At 31.3% G+C, this 17351-nt stretch overlaps 1 protein-coding gene across 7 annotated transcripts in view; it reads left to right on the top strand.

Moving 5' to 3' along the window:
• COL24A1 (collagen type XXIV alpha 1 chain) overlaps positions 1-17351 on the top strand; it is a 290158-nt gene that overhangs the window by 68470 nt on the left and 204337 nt on the right. For all 7 annotated transcript variants that reach the window (XM_036235919.1, XM_036235902.1, XM_036235897.1 and 4 more), the window contains 4 exons: positions 414-467; positions 2576-2620; positions 13102-13155; positions 15162-15206. In XM_036235919.1, the coding sequence (XP_036091812.1) occupies positions 414-467; positions 2576-2620; positions 13102-13155; positions 15162-15206 (198 nt within the window). The remainder of the gene's footprint in view (positions 1-413; positions 468-2575; positions 2621-13101; positions 13156-15161; positions 15207-17351) is intronic.

The raw sequence follows: 17351 nt of genomic DNA, 5'->3' as shown, positions 1-17351 counted from the left end.
TTATCTCCCGCCACATTAGAATAAATCTCTTTCTTCTCTGTACTTCTTATAGTCTTTTCATGCTTCCATACTTCTTAAAGTCTTTTCATACCTTCATTCTGCCTTACATTTTAGTTAAATAGATATATATGTTTTCTGCCCACTATAAAATTCAATGAAGAAGAAGATTTGGTTTTATTGATTTTTATTAGTCATCGTGTCTTAAGTTAGCTTTCTACTTTTTTTTTTAATGAAAAGATTAATCTGCAACTTCTGGAAGAGAAGCAATAAGATGAGAAGTTATTCATACTGTATAACTTCTTAAGCTGTATAATTTCATGTTACTGTGGAAAAATTTTAACTATCTCTACTTGGAATTACTTACAGGGTGAATACTCAAATGAAATAATGTACAATGATTTGTTTACTTTAAGGGTTTCATTGGCTCTCCTGGAGAAGTAGGACAGTTGGGACCTGAAGGAGAGAGAGTAAGTTCATTTTCTTTCAATATTATTTCTAAAATGATATACTTATGATAATGTACAACAGGGGTCATAAAGTCAGATATCAGGTAACTAATATTACTGAGTGAAGCAAGCCAGCTTTAAGAAAAAACACTAGAAATATATAATTAGACTCTCTTGAATGTTACTAAATTTTATTTTAAAGAAATAAAGTGATACAAATATATGTATATGGTTAGCTATTTTAAATTAAATTAAAAAACAAGAGAAATATTAAAATATCTAATTATTGAAATTTTATTTTGTAATTTATTAATCTTTAATATAATATAAGCTCTCGACAGGTCTTGTATTTTACACTGCCATGTGCAGTAAATTTTTAGCCTCAGAAGATTTCTTTTTTGTTTAATTTAATAATGGAACATAGCTGTTCATAATTGTATGTACTTATGAATAAAGATAGAATCTTTGAAAAATGGTTTGTTATGCTTAAAAAATTAAAACATGTACAGAGGTCTGGCATTCTCAGTTCATCATATCTAGTTTGAGGTGTCATGCAGTTCAGTGATTTTTGCCTATCTTCATTTACATTGCAAATTTTAATTGAAAACAGTAGAATTAAACAATATTAATATACTATCATAAGGTTTGAAAACAGAATCATATTCAGAATTTAGCATTTAACTCTATTATTATAGGAATGCTCTTCAGGCCAAAATTTTTATTTCTGGAAACTGGTTTTTGCAGATGAAAGTGAATCAGATTATTCTTTGCTAGATGTATTTTTCAAATATTTAGTGTTCCAAGTGAGTGAATTAAATCACATTTTAAAAAATAATTACTTGCAAATGCCCTTTCAGAGAAGAAATATTTAGAGTTTAGATGTTTTGTAATGATAATAAAATGTTCAGTCTTTTTTAGTGAAATGAGGTGAAGATTTTTACCTTGGTGAACATAAAAATTATTTGTTTCACTTACAGAAAATATCTTCAGCCCGACCCATTTGAAAAAAAAAAAAAAGTTGGCTATATTCTGTAAAGATGCATAAAATCCTAAGGAAATGAGTCCTCTTGCTCACCTATTAACTCTTTTATTTTTTAATAGAGACATTGGATAAGTATCAAATACTATTGAGTTGAAAGTGAATAAATTACCTTAACTAATGATATCATCTAACTTATCTATATATACTATAAATTCCAAGTTACATGGTTCTGACAGATTTCTTAGTTTCTAAGTCTTTTAAGTGATTATAAGCCTCGAAGTGATATCAGTTAGGATGCTTTAGACTACGAATAACAGAAAAGTCCAACTCAAAGTGGCTTAAAAATGAGCACATTTTTAATAACAATGATAATGATGATAGCTAAGTATTTACTGAATCATTTTATATAAACAAGGCACTATACAAATACTTCATATGTTAACTCCCTTATTAATAACAAAACCCAGTGAGATATTATTCACACATAGATGAAGAAAATGAAGCACACAAAGAAAGCCTTGTCTAAGACAATATGTAAGTAATAAGAGCAGAGCCTTCGAATAGATATTCTAGCTCCAAAGCCTGAGTGCTTAAGTACTATACCCTACTCCTTCTTACATGAACGGAAATCCATAGGTTAAGTAGGATCTAGGCACAATATGATCTTGAGCACAGCAGTAGCATCATCCTTCTCTCTGATTTACCTTGCCTAATGTTGGCTTTATCCTAAAGCTGGTTTCCCATGTGACTGCAAGATTGCCAGTGCAGGTGCTATATGTGCCTTCGTTTATATCCAGCCAGAGAAACAGGGAGACACAGGAGGGGAGTAATTGTCCTTTGGGTATGTAAAATAAGACCTTCCTGTTTGTGATTTGTGTGTGTGCCTACCTCTGGACAAATAACTATTACCAGAGGAATGTCAGGATCCCATTTGGAAATAAAGATGGGGTAAATTCCTGGATAAAATCAGGATTCTGTTATGAAGAAGACAAGGGTCCACTTCAGTTAATATATTGAAGTTTTTCTGACTATCACATCAATTTAAAGAATAATTCATTTCTCTTTGGCATACTTCGTTAACTGATGTTTGAGAAAAGATATCTCATTTATTCAACAAATACTTACTTTTGACTTTCCTACATTCTAGGGTGTTCCTGGGATTCGTGGAAAGAAGGGTCTTAAGGGAAGACAGGTAGTTAGATTCTTGTTTCCTGAGTCTTGATTTAGAGCAATATAATCCAATTATGTGCATATTTCTCACCTATTAAAATATGAATGTAGCTGTTGTTCTTGTGTAAAATCCATTTCATTCAACAAAGTTTAATTTTTGCCGCTTGAACAGTCTATCAAATAATACCTGAGAATGCAAAGGAAAATTTAGATTAAAAAAATTCAAAATTTGATATTTCTAACACATTTAATATACCAGGGTAACAGACCTTTATCCTGATGACCAGAGACTAAAATGTCGTGGAAAATACATGAACAATTTAAAACACTACCGATAGCACTATTCAACCTCATGTTTTTTTGAGGTTTTTTTAAATGCTTGCTTCAGATGTTAGCTGAGCTACAAGTTCACTACGGCTTCTTGTATTTTCAGATTAAAAAAAAATCAACAAAAATGAATTTTTCTGGATAATATAATAATTTAGAGATGGGTGGAAATTTTAACATCACCCAATACTCCATTGTTTAACAAATGAGAAAACTATGGTTCAGGGAAACATCCTCAGGTCATCCTGGCTGCATTAGTATAGCTAATGAGCCACCTGCTTTTTACTTATGTCGTTTTTACTACTATTGAAAGATATTTATTGATAAGATATTTTGTGCTCCATTGTGTTCTCTAGTCTGTGAGGAAGAAAATTGCTCTTCATGACAGCTTTTCTAAAATTTTATTGTATATAAATAAAAATTTGGATGATAATGCTAAAGGACTGCAAATCTTAACAGAATACTCATATCCTTTTAAAGCATTTATACTTCGAGTTTTGCAATATTTTTTGAAGGTAGATTAGAGTGGGTAGTAATGTCACCAATACAGCTCAGTAATGTTAAAAGACTTGCTCAGAATTACATAGTTAAAACTGGTAAAATCAAGAATTGAACCCAGGACCTTTGAATATAATTCCAGAGTCCTTACCCCTTAGATGTTTCTATTATCTGTCTTCTACTCACACTGCTTAGAAGAACATGATTTATTTTTTCATGATATTTGGACAAAATGTGATAAAATTATTTTAAAATTTTACTTTAAATATTTTAATGTATTAAGATTAAACTTACCAAACTGTCAAGAATTAAAAAATAAACTGAACATTTGTTTTCTTGCATTTACATTCAACTTTAAAGCTAATCTTATAGCAATTACAGTAACAGAAATTGTTATTATCATCGTTACCATTATCACCTTTTCTTATTCTAAAGTACTCTGCTAAATATTTTGTATGCCATCTCATTTACTTACACTTTATTATACTTCAAAATGTTAGTACGTTATTTCTTTATATTTTAGCCTTCATACATATACCCCAACCGAAACACCTCTCTATTTTTTATGTGCCAAATATCTAATGTAAATATGTGGATGTGGGCTGTCTCAAAATTGACAGTACATGAAGTTTATCTTCTTTATTCTTTTCTTCTCCACTCTGTCTATCCTCCTTTTATCAAAGTATGTTGTCAATAAAAGAACTAATTAAGTTTATATATCACTATATAAATTACTTTCAATACTTAAAGTGTTACCTACCCATTAATAATTATATTTTGAACATACTTTAAGACAAAGTAAGTAATCTGCAATGCTGGAATTATAGGCATTGGTGAGGAAATATTTTCTTGAAGCCCCTGTGATATATTATTTTAGTAGCTACCTAATTTATTTATTAATATGGCTGATCTTATGTAAATATTAACTATCTTGAAAACGTATGAGTAATATCTAGTTTCCTACTTCATAATGAACTATTAAATTGTCCATAGAAATTTATAGATAGCTCTGGTTTCTTACTCCATAGGGAATTATGCAATTATCCAACAGATGCTTTTGAATTCAAAAGGGGAATTAAAACTATGGAAAAATTGTGAATGGAATGATTATTGGGTTTTTTGTTTGATTGCATACTTCTTTATGTTACACAATTTATGAAGTTTTATCGCTTTAAAAATATATGCCTTTGTAATAGAGTTAGATCCTTAAGAAATATATTTGTAAAACACATGTTTTCTATTTTTTCTAAATAGTGTTTATAATAGAAAATTTGTCTGGTGCTGTAATATGTCATGTATACTACTTGTACTTTTTCTTGTTTTTTACCACAAAATGATTTGGCCATGTTTATGAGGAAATTGCTGTACTTTGAGTAAGATCCAGTTACAGCCACAAGGCAAATCATGCCAAGGCTGTCCTCAAAGACTCTTCCAGATTATTCTTATGTATAAATGCTCCTCTATGCTCTGTTTAAGTAAAATCATCTTCAGATAGCTTTGACATTAAGTAAGGACAAATGGGATATTATGTATCATGGGACACTTATATTTCAGTTTAAGTGATTAAAATTCCATAAGAATGGTCACTTATTACTGTTTAAATAACAATAAAAGGAAAATATCTTGTGAGAATATTTCTACTCTCTTCGATGTGGAAAATATTAGGTGTGTGGAATACAAATAAGGCCATTTTCTCTTGGTAATTTATTGAATTCTGTATACTATTTTTGTTATATGTGAAATAAATATTCAAATATAAGGACCACCCTAAAGATGACAGAAAACTTTATCTGAAAGAATATGACAAAAATCTAGAAATGCTGAAATCTTAAAGTACTCATATCTACAAAAGTTTTGACTACATGTGTGCCAAAGATTGTTACTTCCAATTTTCTGCTAATTTCAGAGCTATTTAGAAGTGTGAGTTGATGCTTCTTTAGGGTAGGTACTGCTATATGGATCCCATGTTATTTAATTTATATCAGTATGAATATTATTATAGGATGTACTTTATTACAATTATCACTCCCCTTTAATTAACTTAGTCTCCCTGTGTTTTAAATGAGCTTGTTTTCTCAAAATTTAGGCAGATAAAAGTACTCAGTTTTATTAGCATAGAATAATATGATTCAGTTTTAAATACTTATTGTAAGATGTAATTTGTAGAACAACAGTGACTTTTTTAGATAACTCTAAGTTTAATGTAATATTTTACACTTAAATTTTTAGTCTCTGGACTTGAGGCCAGGAAATAGTAAAATAAATTACTTCACTTTCTGTATTAAGTGTGATGTGAAACACTCTCACACTCAAAATAGTGACGGTAATAGACATAGAAAACTTCACAATCCAAGTTCTGGACTTTCTAAATATTAATCAGAATGAACTTCTTTGAACAACTGAGTTGATTTCTAACCTGTGTACTAAAGCTCAGTGTTTGATATAAATAGTGTACAAAAATATTAAAATGTATGTGCAGTGACATCATATCATATATACATATAACACAGAAACATAGAGGAGTGGTAAAATTCCTTTCTATAATTGTTCAGTGAGTTAGTAACATTGCTAAGCTTAGGTTTTAAGATGTTACTATAAATTATATGCTAATATAGCTGACCAAATGGTCACTTACTTCCCTGAGTAAACACGAAGCATGGAATTAAGTTGTTGTGAGCCAACTTCCTTAGTAATGTTTGTATTTTCTAAAATAAAATTATAGGTTTATAAGTAAGAGATATCTTTCCCTGGACAGTGTAAATATGATACGAATGTTTTTGAAAATGGACCCATTTAAAAACAACATATTATTTTGGTTATTCAAGAATTACTTATTATTTATTCTCATACTGGTGTTTTTTAATTTAATGTTTGTGTTAAAAGTTTTTCACTTGAAATCTTACTTCCTAGAAAATTCATTTTTTCCCCTAAATAAAACATTGTGCTTATTCAATGTTTAGGGGTTGAGTTAATATGTGTAACACAATGTGTGTTTTTTTCAACCAAGAAAAGTAAGAAAACTGGTTTTGTTAAGAATTTTGTATATTTTAGGATCCAAGAGTATGTAATAGTAGTTATATTAATAAATCCATTTGTTCCTTGGTCTTAGGTTGTGTGCATTTGAGAAGTGTTTTCTTCTTTTTATTTTTTATTTCAGTATCTTTGTATAAGGTACTTACTAATCACTACAATTATTTTTAAAGACCTCATGTAATCACTTACCTATTAGTCAATATTTGTGTATTCATGATTTTGGATATTAAGATACCGTTTTTACCTCTTCTCTTTTCCTTCTCCACTCCCTACATGTCGTAATTGGATCAAAATCCTTAATGTCAATTACTATTAGAGGACAGATGTGGGGCTCTAGGCATCTTCAATAAAATCAACCTTTGGAGATGGGAAAGCCCTATTCATTCATTATTTTTGCTCTCTGTGGATGTTAGAGTTCATCTCAAGTTCTTTTGCCAGCAATCTCAGATAAAAACACAGTAGTAAACAATCTTTATTGGTAAAGACTTTATCACTATAGAACTATTCTATTTTAGAACTGTTCTATTTTACATGTTTACTGTCTTTATTTGAAAAGCTTCTTGGAACTTAATGTGAGTCAGATTCTTTAAGAGCATAAAAGCCATCCACTGATTTATAATAGAAAAGAAGAATGCTATTTTTAATAAATAAGGGAGGCAGGGAGAGAGGATTTGTATATATTATTAACTTTCAGATTTTATAGCTATTATATAATTCCAAGTAGCTTCCTTTTTAATGCAAAGTTTCCGAACTTTATTCTGTAGTGCCACAGTCAGGAAATTCTATAGTGGCTTTAAAAAGTATTTTACAAGGGCTCCCAGATTGATTTAATCATTAGTCTCCTATACTAAGTTGGCTATGCATATTTATATGGCTCCATAGACCTAAAAAACTTATACCAGAACTGACTTGCCAGAATTGAAGAGAAACATGAAATTGAAGATTGAGATTTACTGCCAACACCTAGAAAATTTGTTAAAATATGAGTTGTCTAAGGAGTTTTTCAGAACCAATAAGAATAGATTATTTAAAAAATCATGTTACATTTAAAGTTTGATATAGAAAAAGAAGTGAACCCAGTTTTCTTACTGTAAAAATCAAAATATCACAGTCTTAGAATGGTGGACAACATCCGCAAGGCATTGTAATACCCAGACTTCAGAGATGTTTACTTTTCTGACTGTAGAAAGGAGTGTCTCCTTTTCTTTTCTTATACATCTTTCTGTTACAAGAAGTCTATTTAAAGTAAACTGTATTTTGGCTTCTAACTCCAGTGTTAGAATTTCAGAATATAAAATCCTTCTGTTAGACATCTGTTATTAGTTTCTATCCTTAGCTCAAGACCCTCTTAAACATGTATTGCACAGTAGTAGTTCAGATACGTACATTTTTGTGGAAAATTTGGAGACAGTGTTTTCTTTGTCCTAGGAAAAAGGTTGCAATTAATTCAATCATGAAGAAACTACTAGTGTTGCTACAGCATTACAAAAAAAATTGTCATTGATTTTTAAGTGATTCTGCCTCTTTTAAGAAAAACGTACTTTACTGGGTGTAGTCTGTAGTAATATATCTGGCTAACTATATATCTGGCTAACTATAGTTTGACAGATGTATGAAAGGGCCCAGGACTTTTTGAATTAAACCTACCTTCAAGGTTGGGACAGCTTCTGAGCAGAGGGATGTCTAATGAACTAGAGCTGATAATTTGGGGAAACTCTAGATGGAGCTAGTTTTCATAGAGATATGACACCAACAGGAGAAAATTCAGCCAGGCAATTATTTTCATGGCAAATAATGTAAGGGAAAACCTAGAGAATTTATAGGTTATCAAAGTCAAGAATGTGAGACTGCGAGTGCAAATATGGCAGTGAAATTTGGCTTGGGTTCAGGGACTGTATACTCTGAGTGGAAAAATGGCAAGAATACAGTGGGGTCCTTATAACTGAGGGATAGAACATGATGTCATATACCAAAACTGGTTCTTCGATACAAGAATAAGGGAGATTCCCGTTCCCAGAACTGGAATACAATGTTGTAACAAGTCTTTAAGAACAAGGCATGGACTTGAGTCAGAGAACTGAAGCCCAAATCATAGCTCAGTTAACTGTAAGCCTGACTTGATGCTTAGTCTCCAAGAAGTAGGCTAGAACTCCTTAAATTCACATACTGTCACTTCTATGTTCTTTTGGTCATATAGGACAGCCATTATTCAAAATGGAAACTACCCAAGGGCATTAATACCAGGAAGTGAGAATCATGAGAGTTTATCTTTGAAGCTAGCTATCTCATAGTTTAATAATATTCAGTCCTCGTAGAAATTGTTCTCCACATCTCTTGCCTATAACCTCATGTCTGAATGCCATGAAGGTATGTAAATAGTCCATTGCCGTCATTAGAGAAAGAAACTGCTTAAGATTGTGATGACGATTTGGCAAGCAATAGAAGCACTTAGGTAAAAGGAAAGATGACTTAATTAACTTATCTAATTTTCCTTATAACATGAATGCAGTAGTCTCTTGCATAATAAAGTACTATTTCCTGATAATACAAAGCTTCTATTTTCTTGCTTCTCTTTGTGTTCTGATTTATGGTTTCAACAGTAGTAGAATTAGTGCAATATCGGTAACAGTTGCACCCAAAGACTAAGAAACATTTTTTGCATTATTTGCATTACACTTTTTGCAATTCATTACACTTAAAATTGCATTTCATAACTATAGACACAAAATTCATGAAACATGACAGAGAATCTTTATATTGGCAACTAGATCTATATAAAATACTAGAATGATGTTTTTAATTATAAACATTTAGATTACATTTTATAAAGTGAATATAAAATTGTAATTGAATTAATATTGATATTAATTATAATGTGCAAAAAAAATAAAGAGTAAAAATATTCAAAGAGATGATTTACTGAAATATTAAAAATCTAGAAACACTGTGAGTAGTCTTATATCGAGCATTACCACATAGTAAAATTCGCAGGTAGGACTTTCTACTTTCTCTAAAGATTTAACTACCAATTTTATTAATATTCTATCTCTTTCTACATAAGAAATACCACAAAGTAGCAGCTTAAAACAACATGCATTTATTATCTCACAGTTTTCATGGATCTACAGTCCAGGTACTACTTAACTGATTCTTCTGCTAAGGGTCATAAGGCTGCAACCAGAGTGTCAGCTGGCTGCATCATCATCTGGAGGCTTGACTGGGGAGGTGTTCACTTCCAAGCTCATCCAGGTTGTGAAAAGGATTCAATAATCCTGGAGGTTATAGGAAGGTTGTAGAACTGAGGGCTCTGGCTTTTCGCTGGGTCTTGACTATAGGCCACCTTCAGGTCTTGTTGAATATCTGCATTTCCTAGAGGTCACCCTCAGTTTTCTACCATGTGGGTGCTTATTTCATCAGGCTCACAAGGGAAGTCACTAGATCCAGGCTGCTAAGACAAAATCTTATACAGTGTAACATAATTACTTTAGTAACACCCCATTACCTTTGCTATATCGTATTAGGAGAAGCAAGTCATAGTCTCACCTACACTCAAAGGGAGGGTAGCTACAAAAGCATGAACACCAGGAGGTAAGAATCATTAGGGGTCACCTCAGATTCTGCCCTTTGTACTGATCTAACAGTGTAAGTGAGCAAGAAAATTATTATAACTTGAAATGATCAAATGAAACCTCTAAAATGTCATAATCTTTTAAAATAAAATTTGATCACTAGTCAAAACAATGAAAATGAATAAAGATGATTATGCACAATACAGAAGCAACAATACAACTCTGGAACGCCTATTTGAAGATGATTATTACATTCATGAAATTAGCAAATTGGGCAAGAAAGGCAAAAACTCAAGTTTTCCTGTAGACAATAATCGTAGAAAATGGTCATTACATCCTTTGGCAGTGTGAGGGTATTTCTAGGAGAGCACAATTCTATTTAAATTAATGGTTATAATTTTTGATTAGGTAAATATCAGAGAAAATTTAATATCGCATTTTGTAACAAATTCTTTCAAGTGGAAAAAGAAATCATAGAAATTGTCTTTTGTATTCTCAGTTCAGAAGCAGTATTTTATTATTCTCATTACATATTTCACAACCTTGAAGATCGTTTTTTGATAATGAAGATATATGACTGTAAACATTAAGGGTAATTTATTAAAGGAATACAGAACTACCCTACATTAAAAAAAATCATACATGCAGTTACCAGAACTGAAATAACAACCAAATAAATAGTGAATAAGCAATAACATATCCAACAATATAAAACATTGGCCAAATATAATGATGCTTTTTGTGGCAGTAATTGTACCATATTTCATAAAACAAGAAAATAAGTCTAGATTTAATAGAAATTATTTTAAAAATTGATGACAATGGATAAAAATAAATTATATCTGTCTGGAATAGAGAATTAAAAATTAAATGGAATGTTTAATGGGTAGTAAAATGAGAAGAGAATATATAAAACCTTTAAAAATAGGTATTACTCAGTTCAACTAAATTGTTTCAGGGGCAAAATAAAATTGGACAGCTAATAAGTATTAAGATATGTTTGAACCAGAAGAACAAGAAGATGAAATTGATAAGTATTTCATTGTTTTTATGCTGGTCGTAGAAAGTACAAATTTTGTGAGAAGTGGAGAACTAATCACATTTCTCTCCCCTTTCTCTTCTGCCTCTCTTAGTGGGGAGAAATCATGAGTTATGTGGAAGCTGAACTGCAGAGCAGCTCCTCCCTCCCACTGGGTGAGGATGGGGACTAATCAGTCCCAGATAGCACATCCTCTGGCCATCCTGACTGAGTCCCCAAGGATGTTTTTAGCAATCCAGCTCCTTGTTCAGACTGATTGTTTCTTCATTTTAAAGAAAAACTTTACTGAGATATAATTCACTCTTTTAAAGTGTACAATTCAGTGGTTATTAGTATATTCACTGAGTTGTGCAACCATTACACCATCTAATCTTAGAACATTTCAATTACCTCATAAAGAAACCCTGTACCCATCCATTAGCAGTCAGTCCCCAACTCTCCCCACACCACCAACCCTAGACAACCACTAATCTACTTTCTATCCCTATGGATTTGCCTATTTTGGACATTGCACATTAATGAAATTATGCAGTACGTCCCTCATTCTTTATTATTTCACTGAGGATTCTGGAAAACCTACTTATGATCTATCTAAAATTCAATCATTTATTGTTTCAGATTTATTACAGTATTTTTCGTCTCCTTTTTCCACTACCTGTGCATCTAAATACTTTCAAATTACCCATATTAGGTCATACTGAATAGAAAGATGCATTGAAGATTTGTGAGCTTGTTGACAACAGAATTTGACTTCCGTGGACAATGAAAGCAAAATGCCTGCCTGAACTTCAACTGACTTTGAAAGGAGTATGGCTTCAATATGTTTGACTACCCAGATGGTTTTTGCACTATCCTATGATTACAGAATAAGAAAAACTGCTTCCAGTATGAGTTAACTGTATCTTAGACACATCATATACTTTCCATTGTTAAATCATCTTTTAAACTTAGCCCGTTCATGTTTGTTCTAGTGAACCGGTGGTTTTTGGCAATGTAAGAAATATAACATTTTGTACTGGCTTGCCTAAATATACTATAATAATCTAATAATATAGTTTTATTTTTGTTAATCATAAGTTTTTAAAAATGAAAATTATTTCTGTTGATAATAATGTCTTTTAAATCATTATGTAATATAGCCTTTTAAATCCAGTGGTAAATCTTTAAAGAAAAACATTAGTGCAGAAAGATTAATTGAGTAACATTTTACAGTTGAATTTGTAATGAGAAAGTGTTACTTTACTGTTCTTCATAGTTTTACAATATAGAATTCTCAATAGACATTTGGGAAGTTTAATTTACAGTAGCATCATATTTTATGTTTGCAATATTTTATCTTTCCCCAGTAAAATTGCACTTAAATGATTTTTCATGTTGTGTTATATCTTGTATTGAGAAGTTAAAGTATTCAGTATAGCGTAGTAGAAAGAGAACATTGACTCTACAATCATACTACCTCCATTCAGATCTAAGGCCCACCCATCACTATTGGGTACAAGTGACTTAACATCTCTGGGCTTTAATTTCCTGATGTGCAAAGTGAAAATATTAGTACTCATTAATTCAACCGGTTGTGAAGATGAAGTAGTGTATATCTAATGATGTGTAAAGCCTTTAGCACATGTAAGTGTGCCAACATATGCTTAGTAATATTGGCCATTTCATTCTCTGTGATGTGGGTATGGGAACAGCATGAAATAGCAGACATAACTAATGGATTGGTCAGTCCAAAATCTTGGTTATGTTTCCTCTCATTCATTAGTTCTTTATATGATAATCAACAAATTTCTATTTTCTCCAGCTTAATTTTCTGTATATATTATGTGGCATGTAAAATAATTTTATAAAATATAGAAATATTGCACCTAACAAAATCAATGAAATGTTATACAAAACACACATTTTTGTTACACTACCATTTAACGAATAGAAAATGAATATTTCCTATTACTAAATTTCTTATAAGAAAACACAGCAAAAATTAATTCTTTATCTATTCTGGCTTTAACAACATTTCTTTCTCTTTCTCTGGGTCAGGGATTTCCGGGTGACTTTGGAGAGAGAGGCCCTGCTGGTCCTGATGGCAGTCCTGTGAGTAAATTGTGATGGTCCAATCTTGCGATTTAACATCACTCAGACTCCATAGCAACTGTAATTGTCATCCTCTTACCACATTTATGCATAAGCACTATTGACCAGTTTTGATACCACTGTGCACATTCCAATTTGTAATTTTACAACATGGGAAATAAGCCAAAAATATATAATAAATAAACTCTATCTTGAGAGACAATCATTAAAATTAATTATTTTGACCATGTTAAGTATGACCGCTTCAGTAAAATATAAGAAATTTATGATCACAGTACTGACTCGCACATTTGGGGCATGGGAGAAGAAGCCTTTCAAGTATAGGGAGGTACTAACAAGCCTCATACAAAAATTATGCATTCGGTGATTGCTCTTTGGGGCTTAAATGTGTCATTGATTAACCTTTTGAATATTTTATAGAGAAATCTCCTTTGAGATTGTTCAGATATCTATGTTCAGATTAGGGTGTCAATATAATAAAATTTGTCTTAATTATATTATCATAAAATGATGGGTTGCTCTTTTTTGACATTAGGTAATATCTTTACCTTTTTGACCTCAAAAAGCATCCAGTAGCTATCGCCCAATTTATGCCACACACACATTCTTTTTTATAAGATTTTAAGGTGAATTAGAATCAACCACAAAATTTTTATAACCTAAATTAGGAATAGTTTTTATAGTTAGACATATGTAAATTTTTAGCATTTATGCTTAAAATAAAGTATACAAAAAGTTTCTTTTTGATTTCTTTTTATAAATTACAACCATATTAGCTTATTTAGTGAATTTAGCTAAAGTTTTATTCATTATAATAATGTTTTAAGTAGAACGTTTACCATCATTTTCTTGCCAATGATTCTGAGGAGCTTCCTATTTCAAGTATAATAAAATGAGCATTATTTACATTTTTTCTTTAATACCATTTATATACAGTCATGTGGGGATGATAAGGATATGATCTGATATAAGCATCATTAGGTGATTTCACACAGATGACTATACTTACATACCTAGTGTAAAGCCATCTTATTGACTATTTTTTTTTCAATTAAATATACATAAAATTTGTTAGGGTTGAACTCCTACAATATTGAAGAATTTTCTTTTTGAAATCTGCTTTTTATTTAAAATACCATGCTGCTTGAAGAGCATATTGAGTCTTTAATATGAAAAAATGAATAAAATCTTTTCAGTTTATTAGTTTATAATTCTCAATATTTTATACCATGCCTACATTAAAAAAAAACATTGAAATGCAAAAAAAAAGGGGGCCGTCTTGTACCTTGTATCATGTAAATAATGTAACACTGATATGGAACGGATTAAGGGTTTATTGTAAAGACTACTACTGCGTTCAAAAGACCATCATAAAGACTCATCACAAATCAACTGGAAGAATTACTGTTGATAGTTTAAAATCTCATTAATAATTTAACAATGTTGATAATTTCTTACATTTGTCCAGTGCTTTATGAGAATTTTCAAAACCTTTCATATATGTCAGAATTTTCATTGCAATTTTTATAATGAAAACAAATGGTATTCCTATTTTATAATGAAAAAACTGAATTTTAGAGAATTTATATAATTTACTTCAAAAGAATTGATAATGTTTTAAACATCTGAAGATGTTCTTCTAACCCTCTATGCTGACCACCTGTCTCTTCATATGATATATGGGCTAGTTATGTCTATAATGCTGACTATGAATGGGATTTACTTTCTTTATTAGATGCATAGAGAAATCTATATCTTAGGTTGAGTGGTAGTCCTAGCATCCAAAAGCATGGAGTCAGGGGCATTTATGAAGAACATAAACTGCCTCCAGATTTTGTACTTCGTAGGAGGATGCGCAAGAGTAGGGAAGTTTTGGAAGTTAGCCGTAGAAGAAGTTCAAATTTGATAATTTTTTTCCCCCAAGAAACGTTTGTTTTCATGTTTAGGAGCTACGCCTAGTAGTTTGGAATCATGTTTAACAAATTGTGCACATTTCTTTTACTTAGGGACTTATAGGCAGCATTGGTCCTCCTGGATTTCCTGGTCTTAGAGTGAGTATCAAATATCATCATTCTTTTAAAATGTTCTCGTATATTTATATTTGTTAGATGTGTTTAAAAACCTTAGAAAAATGAGAAATTTTACTGTCATTGTTGGATATTGGCCTTACTCATGTGCATATTTCAACCAGATATGCAAATAAAACTAGTAGTATGAATCAAAAAATTAATTATACTTTATAAGTTAAAATAAATTTCTAAAAACATATGTATACACATATATTTATGTCTATCTCATTAAAGGTTAATTAAGAACCAATTTCCTCAAAAGTATACAACACAGAATAACCACTTCCTTCCTTTAGGATAGTCTTTCTGATTATCTAGTCTGGAAAGACACAGGTATGTAGCTTTCTGATAAATTTTAGATTATTCATTGACATGAACGGATTGCTTGCTACTTATATATCTTCATAAGTACATTTCTCTCAGCCGTGCTAATGGTTCATGACAGTGATATGAATTTCAGATATCGTATATATACTTAGAGCTATATGCTTTAACATTCAGCTGCGCTAAAGTCAAAATCAACGTCGTTTATGAAATGTAAGGAGCCTAACAAAAATAGAATCTTAGAAGTAAACTGTTGATATCCATGTAAAAGTAGAATGTGACCATAGGCAGAGGTAAGATTTTTCTTAAAAAATCAGTTTGTGCTTGCTCTAACATGTGAAGTAGATAATTCAGACTCTAGTGATTTATGCCATAAATTATGGCTACAATATTTTTAACTTGAACTTGAACACAGGTCTTCTTACTCCAGATTTAACGTTCTTTTCCCAACCTAACTGCCACAAATGACAATTTGACTAAAGGAATAAGTCAGAAGTTCAGTTGTTGGAACTACAGTAAAAATCAGCATAATGAGTTTTAACTTGCCATTTAGGGATGGCAAGAGTATAACATTGGGAGTCAAAGAACCTAAGAGAATCTAAACATTTAAAATTTTATATGATAATACTAGTGTAATAATAATGAAATAAGCAATAACAGCTCACTTTTCTTTAGCATTTTCTATGTGCTAGTCACAAGTGTTATACCATTAAATTATCAGAACAACCCAAGACAACTAATCTTCTAAGTATTGAGCCTGGATTTGAAACCATGTGATCTACACCCAGAGTCCAAAATTCTACCCATAGTGCTATACCACCTCCTTAAAACTTATATTGCCATAAAACGTATACTATCTGTCATCTGAGATTTTGTTAGGCTTCCTGTGAAGCTCTATATGAAGGCGGAACCCAAAGGATCATTTTTTTCTCATACTTTACAACAGGATTAAACTCGGAGGTGGTAGTCAGTGGTTTTATCCATGGGGAGAGCAAAGAAGCAGGGGAAAGTAGTTGGACTCCAAAGATACTGTTCATGCCTTCTTCATTTAACCTGTTAGCATTAAGTCTATTGGCTCAAAAGCTTGTTCTTACACTTAAGGTTAAGACTAAAATTCTTAGCATGGCCTAAGATGTCTAGATTGTTTTGGTTCTTATCTGCATCTTGAAACATAGTCTGTGTGCTAGCAAAGGTGTTCATTCTCAGATGCCATGCAGCCTCCCTACAAAATGGCCTTTGTACTTCTCTGTCTACCTGAAACACTCTACCTTTACTTTTCTGCCTAATAGTTGACTCATTCATTTTTCAGTTCCAGGACCGAGCAAAGTGCTTGCCATACAATAGTGCTCAGTGAAAATACCTGAGTTTTCTGTTCTTTCTCTTTTTTCACTCACCCTTTGGTAAATGAGAGAGGTTCTATAGACATGAAAATGGTTAATGACACTAACAATCATCTTTGTAATCCTCCCCTCTTCTACACTGATATAGATGGTACTTTATTTACACTTCGCAAAGTACTTTCACATGAATATCTTATTTGTAGATAGAACAGGTATTACTCCCTCCATGTTTTGTTTATTAAAATTTTAAATCAAACATTGTGAACACTTCATTTATTCAGATGCTGAACTAGATGGAAAAAATGTGAACAAATTAAGATTTCTATTTTTGGCAGCATTATAATCTAATAGCATAGAACAAATAAGCAATATCATACAATGTGATTATCACTATTATGGACTAAAATAAATCCACTGAGAAAGGAGCAATTTGTGTTATCTCAGAGATTCAGAGTAAGCTTTA

The sequence above is a fragment of the Rousettus aegyptiacus genome, unplaced genomic scaffold, assembly GCF_014176215.1.
Source record: "Rousettus aegyptiacus isolate mRouAeg1 unplaced genomic scaffold, mRouAeg1.p scaffold_m13_p_1, whole genome shotgun sequence".
NCBI classification, from domain to species: Eukaryota; Metazoa; Chordata; class Mammalia; order Chiroptera; family Pteropodidae; genus Rousettus; species Rousettus aegyptiacus.
Note: the sequence above shows the minus strand (reverse complement) of the source record. Positions and strands in the feature narration are given on the sequence as shown.